Source organism: Daphnia pulex, chromosome 5 (assembly GCF_021134715.1).
Source record: "Daphnia pulex isolate KAP4 chromosome 5, ASM2113471v1".
NCBI classification, from domain to species: domain Eukaryota; kingdom Metazoa; phylum Arthropoda; class Branchiopoda; order Diplostraca; family Daphniidae; genus Daphnia; species Daphnia pulex.
Window position 1 is genome coordinate 2,714,286 of NC_060021.1, and position 10,379 is coordinate 2,724,664.

The 10,379-nt window shown below is 42.4% G+C and overlaps 1 protein-coding gene across 1 annotated transcript; it reads left to right on the forward strand.

Moving 5' to 3' along the window:
- On the forward strand, nt 1-945 carry LOC124193929 (NADH dehydrogenase [ubiquinone] iron-sulfur protein 2, mitochondrial-like). Its single transcript, XM_046587908.1, has 4 exons — nt 1-284; nt 343-518; nt 636-776; nt 845-945. Exons 1-4 carry the CDS (start codon nt 1-3, stop codon nt 943-945), a joined length of 702 nt encoding a protein of 233 aa, XP_046443864.1.
- The last annotated feature ends 9,434 nt before the right edge of the window (nt 946-10,379 follow it).

Below are 10,379 nucleotides of genomic sequence, written 5' to 3' on the forward strand. Positions count from 1 at the left end.
ATGCAAATCGGTACTCACGCCTTGGATATCGGTGCTTTGACGCCCTTCTTTTGGCTGTTTGAAGAGCGTGAGAAGATAATTGGAATCCTCCGAATGCATTTGAAACAGCGAACCGTTGATATTGGTATCGTTTCCGACGAAGACGCACTTCATTACGGTTTCAGTGGTGTCATGTTGCGCGGATCTGGAATCAAGTGGGACCTGAGGAAAACTCAACCTTACGACGCCTTTGATTTGGTTGAATTTGACGTTCCCGTGGGACTAAAAGGCGACTGCTATGACAGGTAAAGTCACATCACCTCGTCGTCGCACCACAAGACAATAGTTTCATTATTTTCTTAGATACCTGTGTCGTGTTGAAGAGATGCGGGAATCTCTCCGCATCATCGATCAATGCCTGAATAAAATGCCGGCGGGTGAGGTCCGTGTGGACGATGCCAAGATCATGGTGCCCAAGCGATCCGAAATGAAGACGTCGATGGAAGCTCTCATTCAAGTTGTTCACACAGGGCTACAACGTTCCGCCAGGAGCCACTTACACGGCTGTAGAGAATCCCAAAGGTATCTTCTTATTAAGACAATAGTGGTCTATGGGCTTGAACCAAATTTCAATCTAATTTGTTGTTGATTTCCAGGTGAATTTGGTGTGTATCTCGTTTCTGACGGTTCTTCACGCCCATATCGCTGCAAAATCAAGGCGCCAGGTTTCGCCCATCTGGCCGCGTTGGAGAAAGTCGGCCGCAACCACATACTCGCCGATATTGTTGCCATCATTGGTTCGTTTTAATTATATGCAAATTTCGTCCTGGAATATATGACCGTCTAATTTTATTCAATTTCGCAGGTACACTGGATGTGGTTTTGGAGAAATTGATCGCTGAATGCGTTCCACGCCCTCTTTATCTCCACACCGGTGACTTACTGGAAATGGAGTTGTATATGTAAAGCCGAGTTGAATTAGGTGATTATATAATACACATACAGTGGTTGAAATGTGTATGGAAAATTTCATTCAACCTCTACCATGAAACTCTTGGACTTTTGTTGACGTAATGACGTAAAATGCTATTCATGTTCAAGTTTTAAGCAGAAATGGTTCGAAAATGTATTCATTTTCCTCCTGGTTTCGTGTTGTGATGACTTAGAAACACGATCATTGGATATTAGAGAACCCGAGTCAAAGTAATTCGTGGGAGGATAGGTATATTCAGCCTTTTTTTATTTCTTCAAGGAAATAAAAGTAGATTTTCTGTTTTCTTTTAAAATTATTTTTCTTATTCACAAAATCTTTGGGTTTTCCTCCTTTTTGGGCGCTTTCTTTAAAAGAGGGTCGACGCGTAATCTCGGTAATGGTGCCTTTTAGCTTTTTCGTGCACGCGAGAGTCATGTGTATTTGAGCTTCATTACTTGGTTGCATGACACCATTAATGCAGTTGGCTACTGCTTATTCCATTGCAACGACGAAGACGACGACGCTGTCACTGGATCGAATGTAATCTTGACATTGAGGTGTAAGCTCTTTCTTAGATATATTTTTCCTCCTTCCTTTTATCTGAACCGGATAAGGAGGAGGAGAAGGGTGGGCTGCTGGTTCTTCTTTAGCTCGGCACTGTTCAACTAGCATTCAGGAATCGATTCACAATGTTTAGATCGCTGGTGTAGTAGACTCGATGGCGTGGCTCGGTGGACTCGGGAAAAAAAAGTGCTGGGATCACCAGTTTAGGCAGTAGGAGTATCAGCAAGGAGGATCCTGTGATCTATCCGTAGGGGGGAAAGACGAGCGTCAGTGCCCGAGGGAACGCACTCATGTTCACGAGATCGATACTCGACGGCCGCCGCCGCCGCCGCCGCCGCCAACCCACGCCCGGCACTCTCTCTCCTCCTCCTAATAATTCTACCCACCGTCTTTTGATTTAAATGCATCGAATCGCATGGAATTTGGCCTAATCTAATGCAATATCATTCATTTCTTTTGACTCGAATCAACAAATGGAACAGCCCAAGAAATAAATTTTTTTTTAAAGAATTTGTTTTTGACATGTATAATAATTACAGCATCTATTATAATGCATAAGGTATAGGAAAGCAATTGGGATTTTGGCTTTTGGCTTTTGGGTTTGTATATCTATAAAATTGCTGGCAGTCGAGTAATATATGTCGACCGTTGCCCGCCGTTGCCGTACGTCGGTGTTGTTCTATTCAGTTAGTTTGCCTTGAAAAGGACCTGGTGGTAGAGTATCGATTTTTCGGCTGCAATGAAGGGGGCGGACAACACTGTACGTGGTGTATAGGTGGGAATTAAGTTTTCGGACGTGAAGCTGCGCCACCATCTTTGATGAGATATATCGCATGTAACCCAGGCATGCCCATACACAGCAGCCGAATAGACGCGGGGGGACCTTATGGCCGGGGGTGGGCGAGAGTAACTGTATAATGACTATTGCCGGGCATATGTAGAAGAGACGGCCGGTAGGGAGGGGGGACACGTCAGACCCGATATCACCGCGCACACAAGAAAGATGGTTAAAGCATATCGTCCTTCTTTCTTTCTTCTTCTACTTTTTCTTTTGTTGGGGCGCACACACGCAAGAGATAATATACCAAGCCCCTCCTGTGAGCTTGTAAATTGTGGTGACTCTTTTCATTATCGTTTCTTCTGAGACGTCTAAGCGGTTGGACGTTTGATGGGTCGGTCGGGCGGCGGTGACGGAGGGTTGTTTCATTTCTGGGCCCAGTTATCGCGAGGAGAAGACGGCCTGGCCGCCGCTTCTGCGTCGTGATTTAACGATATGAGGCCGCTTGCTCTTTGCATGGCATCTAATAGTACCCGCAACACCAATTTATGCAACGACCATATAGTCTGCCAAGCATGAAATTTTCCCTTTCTTCTTCTTTTCATCACTTTTTCTTTTGGGTGGTGGTGGTTGTTGTTGTTGTTATCGTACACGCACTTGAACGTCTGCTGCACCACGTTCTATAGACAATCTATCCGCCACGTCTATGGTGTGTTGGTCGTTTTTCTTTTTTGTCCAACAAAAGAAAAAACTGGGAACGTTTGCCTGGTGATTTTTCATGAAAAATTCCCGAATGTACGTACAATAAGCCAGCGGACAGAACAGAACCAATAAAAAAGTAGCCATTGTCGTGAGATGGTTCTGATAAAAATTTGGCCAGTCGCATTTCCTTTTAAGGTGCTGGTTCCACAAATGTTTTTAAAAATAGGCCTATTTCACGTCTGCCAACAAGGGTTTGCCAACTTGACGCCCAGAGCGCCAAAATCGTAATATTTAAAACACCTGTTTTGATTAGGGCCTACATCCAACTCTTTGCTCGATTTATGTACCTCAGACACACAGAGAGGAGAAACATCCAACACCTTCATACAATAAAGTCGGCGGTGCGGACGAGAGAAAAGATTGTCTGTTGTAATAATGTGGCGTCTCTGCTCTGCGGATCGAATAAAACTGTCGAGGCTTGACGATGGAATTGTGCTCAAGGTATAATAGTATAACTATAGGGTCTGGTCTCTCAACAGCCACCATATCTTCCGTCTGTGCTCCTCTTCTTCTTCTTCGACGAAACAAATAAAGAAGAAGGGGAGCATATCCAATAATATTAGATATATAACTCTATATTCTATCCTGCTGTAGACGTGTACGGTATACTATGTTCTCTCTCCCTCCCATCTTGTGCCGAGTTGATTCGATTGCGCTGGCATCTCTCCGTCTTGTCTCTTGTATTCTCGTTTCTAAATAATAATAAAAGGACAGCGACACGGACGTTCCTGTAATTGTTTATCGCCCCGATTGTATCAAACGAAGCGTTGCGTTTATTGCGGAAGCGTGCTCCGTTTTCATCCATCTGATGGTTGTTTGGTCGTCAATTGTTTTCCCGTTGAAAGCCAGCAACAGCAGTTGATGCCATTGAATGGCTGGATCGGATTTTCCGTTTTACTTTCATCCGCCCTATTCTACATCCGCGCGATCCTACCCTGATGTCGCCTGTCAACACACGGAAGATCAATAATCACCGAAACTACTCGTCCAACGTCTCTATAATGTCCTTTTTTTTTAAATAACAACCGAAGGACTCATTTCGATTACCTTGTACAACCTAAGCCGACCTAAGCTTAAGCAATTGTGTCGACAGTCACCTATAATGATCTAACAATATATATCTATAACGAGTAACCTGAGCCCCGTTCAAATCCGGGGAACTTTTGTCTAGCGTAAAGTCGGAATGTTTTGCTATTCGCTTTTCTGTAGCTTAATCATCTGCCCGTTAAAGATTTTATCGTGGGAAATCTGCCCAGTCAGTACCTTACTTGAAGATTTCGTTATCACTGCGATGCTATAGACATCTGGTGGTGATGCTGGTTGTTGCGTCATCAAATATTGCGTCATCACGGCGACGACATCTGGTGGTGATTTTTTTGGGCATGTTTGGGCAGGATAAGCTCCTCCCCCTTGAGACATGAATAAGCTCCTCCCCCAAAATGTTCGTGACATTATCCGTGACATTATCCGTGACAGACACAGGCTCCTCCCCCAAAAGCTTGCTGTTTTATTATATATGGATGATCTGTCAAGCAAAACTTGTAATGTAAATTGTGCAACTTTTTGCGCACCGTAGTGGTGGTTGGTGGGACTGCTGCTGCAAGTTTTGCTTGACAACCACTAGGGTGCGCACTAGTCGCTCTTCGAATACCTAAATCCATGATTTCAAATCGTCGATATAAACTTTAAAATTAACTTTATCGTCATAAATTCTTTTGAATATTTTTTGATTAATTCCGCTGATTTCATTAACGATTAAAAAGTTTGAGATAATTACATTGAAAATAGAAATATTCGCAAAAAAATAGGCCGATTGTGCTGTTGCGTAAGTTCTTTATTAGTCGGAGTCTATATAAGGAAGGGACAAAGGTTATACATGCTCATTGAGTCTAATAAGTAAAGTCTGACCACTGATTATTACTACTGACTATATTCGTGCTGTTGAAATATTTACAAAAATGGTTCAAGTCTTAAATGTCGTTCTTGCATTCATCGCATGCATTCACGCCATTCTTGATTGGATCTGGTTTGAAATGGTCGAATATTTTGAATCTGTTACCGAAACAGAAATTGAACCAGAATCTAATGAGGAAGCTTCCCAAAATCGGGTTTCGGCAACAAACCTGATGCAAGAGCAAACTGGCCAGACCCGCATAATATTACCCCTACCTAATATTATGTGGAAACCTGACCAAGTCTCTGCCTTACCCGACACTGTTTTACCTGACACTACCTTACCTGACACTGTCTTAATACCTGAGTCTTTTTCTGAAGAAGGCCTAACTGCCTTACCCGAGTGCGAATCAGATGGCCGGAAATTCCAGCCACAAAATGAAGAGAAACCGGATTCATCAGATGAAACAATTAAGAAAATCAAAGATGAAAATTCGAAACTGAAAATCGATTTGGAGACGTCAGCTACTGAGTTGAGTTTAAAATGTGTGGAAATACAGCGACTGACGGCTGTGACAAACGAACTGAACCAGAAATTACAGAAAACCTCGTTGAAAAACGACGAGCTAATTCTGAAGTTGGCTACTACGAGAAATATGGCTTCGACCAGTCAATCCGATTTCAACGAGACAGAATCAAAACTAACCAAAGAGTTAACAGAGTTGAAAGTTCAGTTGATTATCCAGCAGAAACTGCTGGAAGAAAAGGAAGTGACTCTGGAGTTAATGTTACAGGAAAAAAAAATTACCGATCACATGCTCGAGGAGAACCACAAACAGGAACTTAACTTTTTTTTAACTGAGTTGACGGAAATGAAGGCGGAAAAGCAACAAATTTCCGAGGCACGCGATGCTGCTATCCTGTCCGCGGAAGAATCCAGAATATTAGCCGAAGAACGACAAGTTGCAATCGATCTCCTTCAGTCGAATATAACTCAATTAAAAACAGAGTTAACTGCATCCGATTCTCAAATCGACGAGCTCAAGAAGGAGAAAGCAGTTCAGATTAGCAATGCCTCGACGTGGGCAGACACCGAATTACAGCTTCAAAATGAAGTGGCCAATTTGAAAGCTGATACAACGCAACCTCAGAATGAGACCCAGACCCTATCGGAGGAGACTAAAGATTTTCTCTTTGACCCGATTTCAACGCTGATTCCAAAATTGCATAATGATTTTCCCATACATCTTGAATCTCTTTTTTTTGTCGCTCGAGTTTTTCTCGGAAATCTTTAGCCTCCTTCACCAGGGTCTCATTTTTCTCTTCTAGCAAAGAGTTTTTGCCTACCAGTTCCAAATTACGGATACTTAATTGGCTGTTTAGGTCTTTGAAGCGTTTCAGCTCCTCCGATAGGGTCTCATTCTGAGGTTGCGTTGAATTAGCTTTCAAATTAGCCACTTCATTTCGATACCGAAGACTCGGCTAATAAAGCGACGGAAACCGAACGGGAATTGATGAACTCTGATGGCGCGACCGAAGCACCGGACCGGAAAAAACGTACATGGATTGGCAAACTGCTTGCCAAGCGCAAGACTCAAAAGTCAGAGTACGAAGATGGGTTCGCCAATCTACTGAAAACTACAGGGCTCAAGATGGTGGCAAGGGCCAAAAATCTGCGAGATCATGCAATTAATTTAAACGAATTTAAAAGCAAAAGGCAAAGCCCTGAAAAAGAAAGCTAAAACCCTTCAGAAATAAACTAGTTAACTTTTCTTATTTGTTATTATTTTTTTTTTTTTTTTTTTTTTTTGCTATCTGCTTATTATAACCTTCCAGCCGGAATCCGGAAATGACCATTTTCCACCCGTTATACGTTAGCTGCTGTTGCCGAGAGAGAGTCATCAGGCATCCCAGTTAGTGCTCTGCCATGTTTTCCGAGCAGGAAAGTGTTGGCTATAGTATCGAGATGAGGAAGCTTGATCCCCGTGATTGTCAGTTTCGACTCTTCTACTAGCGCGGCACTGGACTGTAAGGTAACGGAACACATCTAGGCGATTCGAGTTCTCAATGACATCTAAAAAATGTCATTTGAATTTGAACTCGTTGTTCTGGGTGTTGACATGAGTGCTGCGTAGTAAGTAGTACCGTCTTCGTAGGGGTGTTCACAAAGAAATTTCGTACCCCTCCATTTCCATACGAAGCGATACGAAGATACGCGTACGAAGGGAATTCGGCAATAGTACGCAATCGTGACGTAATATTACCACGGTAGTAGGTCTTTATTAGTGGATGACGGTTGAGGCCAAGATTTGCCCTTAACGCCCTTGACTGAATTAATCTTGTCTAGGCTCGTCTGGGCTCGTCCAGACTTGTGAAAAAATTGGTCGGGAAATCTAGCGGTTACGAGTAACCTGAGCCCCGTTCAAATCCGGGGAACTTTTGTCTAGCGTAAATTCGGACTCTTTTGCTATTCGCTTTTCTGTAGCTTAATCATCTGCCCGTAATAGATTTTTTCGTGGGAAATCTGCCCAGTACTTGAAGATTTCGTCATAACGGCGATGCTATAGACATCTGGCGGTGATGCTGGTTGTTGCGTCATCACGGCAACGACATCTGGTGGTGATTGGCATGTTTGGGCATGTTCCATTTTGGGGGAGGAGCCTGTGTTGACACAGACACAGGCTCCTCCCCCAAAATGTCCGTGACAGACACAGGCTCCTCCCCCAAAAGCTTGCTGTTTTATTATATATGGATTTTAATTAATCATTATTTATATCTAGATTAGGTATGTGTGATGTAGTATAGTGGTTGTGCGACTGACTAAACGTGCGATGGGATGAAAGATCGAGTCCAAACTCAGACAATCTTTTTTAAAAATAGCAAAAATGGATTCGTAGGTAGGGTACTGTACTAGGCCCTTCCTTCGTACCCCGGATATACAGTAGTACCCTCTTAGCGGCATTCGGCAAACCACTACTAGAAAAGGGGTAAAAGTATAGTTTATCCGAAATTTCCAAGACTTTTCCCGCCTTCGTTCTTTAAAGTTATACGCACGAGTTGCATTGGCGAAACGTTTCTGAGTTCTGCTGTTTTTTCTTATCTTGGGAGGCAGTCCAGTAGTCGGTTATTTTATCAGTCACGCAGTCACTTCAACCGTTGAAGTGAGTTTGAACTTTGTTAATCAGTTCAACGTTTTCTCCTTGTTTACGCATTTTAAAGGCTTTGTAAGGCTATCGCTAGATGGCGTTTGAAGATAAGACATCAAAAATAGACATTAAAATAGAGTAGTCAAGTCAATTTCAATCTAATTGGGCGAAAAAATGATGTTTGCCGTGAACTTTGTTCATATTAATGAGGAAAATCACTTTCGAGAAATAGCAATATTTCAAAAGTATCAAATCTTTTAACTATTTTACGAATTGTTTGACAAAAATAAAAACGAGGAAGTTATGGATGCTCTCCGGTTCAATTTCTCGGTAAATATTGTCGAATCAAATCCAGCTGTGACGGAATAGAAAATTCTCAATGAATCCTGACATTTTGACCTTAACCGCTAAAGATTCATCCTCCCTATTCTACATCCGCGCGATCCTACCCTGCATGTCGCCTGTCAACACACGGAAGCTCAATAACCACCGAAACTATACTCGTCCAACGTCTCTATAATGTCCTTTTTTTTAAATAACAACTGAAGGACTCATTTCGATTACCTTGTACAACCCGGTAGAACCTAAGCCGACCTAAGCTTAGCAATTGTGTCGCCGATCACCTGGAATGGTCTAGCAAAACTAAATCATCATTAGGTAGTAATACGTATTTAGGCCTGGTATGAGCGGCATTCATTAATCTCGTTTAAGAGTTCCAACAGTTGAGATTTCGACAAAGCCACCAGCCAGTGCTATTGTTTTCCCTCTGCGTGACAGCACAACACCGCACAACCCTGCCAACAACATGCGCACAGGCCGAGTCTGAAATCTATACAAAAGAAGATAGTCTAGTTGTTAATGTAATGTATAATAAGCAGTATAAACGAGACGACTGAATTATTAGCCAACCTTAAATTTTATTATTTTATTTGCATTTTGGCGGGTAATTCAAATCGATTGTAATTTTTTCAAACTCTGTCAAAATGCAAGCAATTAAATGCAATTAAATGCAATTTTGAACTAACTTGAAAAACTTAAAACGAATTTTGTTTAGCCCGACTTTTGTTAACGGTTACGGTTACGGCGGAGATGACGGCGAGCGTTGTTGTGTCTGCGTTTTCTGACTTGCCTCTGGACAAATTGAGATCGCCTACGCCTAACTCTTGGAGCTCTTGGCATCATGTCCATTATGGCTTCCAACGCTTCTCTCCGTCCGTCCCATCCGGCTACCAAAATTAGGGGTTGCTAAATAAAGAATGTAATTAATAATATTAAAGGGAAATGATGCACGAGAAAATTTACCATGATGAAATAGACGAAATTGTGAGATATTTCATTGTTTACGCGTTACTCGTATCCAGAAATAAATTGTGGGCGTATGGCTTTTAACGAACGCTGAATCTCACGGTGCAGATTGCATTCATCCACCAACCGATTGATATATTGCCAGAACGATAGAAATGAGCGAATCCGTTCGGCGTGGTAACCGTCGCCGGTAACCGCAGTTGCTTCCTGAAGCTGCTGTTCCGGAATTACCATCTTTAAACTATAAAAACACACTGTGAAACATTGAAATATTTATAATAATGTAAATAATTTAGTACCTGTCAAAAATAGCTCTCGGATGTTGAGATAGCTCTCGGATGTAATACGTATTTAGGCCTGGTATGAGCGGCATTCATTAATCTCGTTTAAGAGTTCCAACAGTTGAGATTTCGACAAAGCCACCAGCCAGTGCTATTTGTTCCAAACGAGCCAGATGGGGCTTCCCCAGCCGCAGCGGCCTTGCGCCCACCTCGCGCGTAGTAGCAGAGTCGGAAGGCAGTCAGTCGAGAGAAAAGATCGAGTCAAGTCAAGTCACGTTTTTGTTTGAGTTTTGAAGGACAAACTAGGTCGCGCCTGCCAGCCGGCAGCCGTGACACTCATTCTAGTTTCCCCCTTGTATTGTCAGTGATTCTTATTCGTGAAATACAAGTAACTGATTCCCAACCCCGCGCGTTATTGAACACTATTGTTTTCCCTCTGCGTGACAGAACAACCCCGCACAACCCTGCCAACAACATGCGCACAGGCCGAGTCTGAAATCTATACAAAAGAAGATAGTCTAGTTGTTAATGTAATGTATAATAAGCAGTATAAACGAGACGACTGAATTATTAGCCAACCTTAAATTTTATTATTTTATTTGCATTTTGGCGGGTAATTCAAATCGATTGTAATTTTTTCAAACTCTGTCAAAATGCAAGCAATTAAATGCAATTAAATGCAATTTTGAACTAACTTG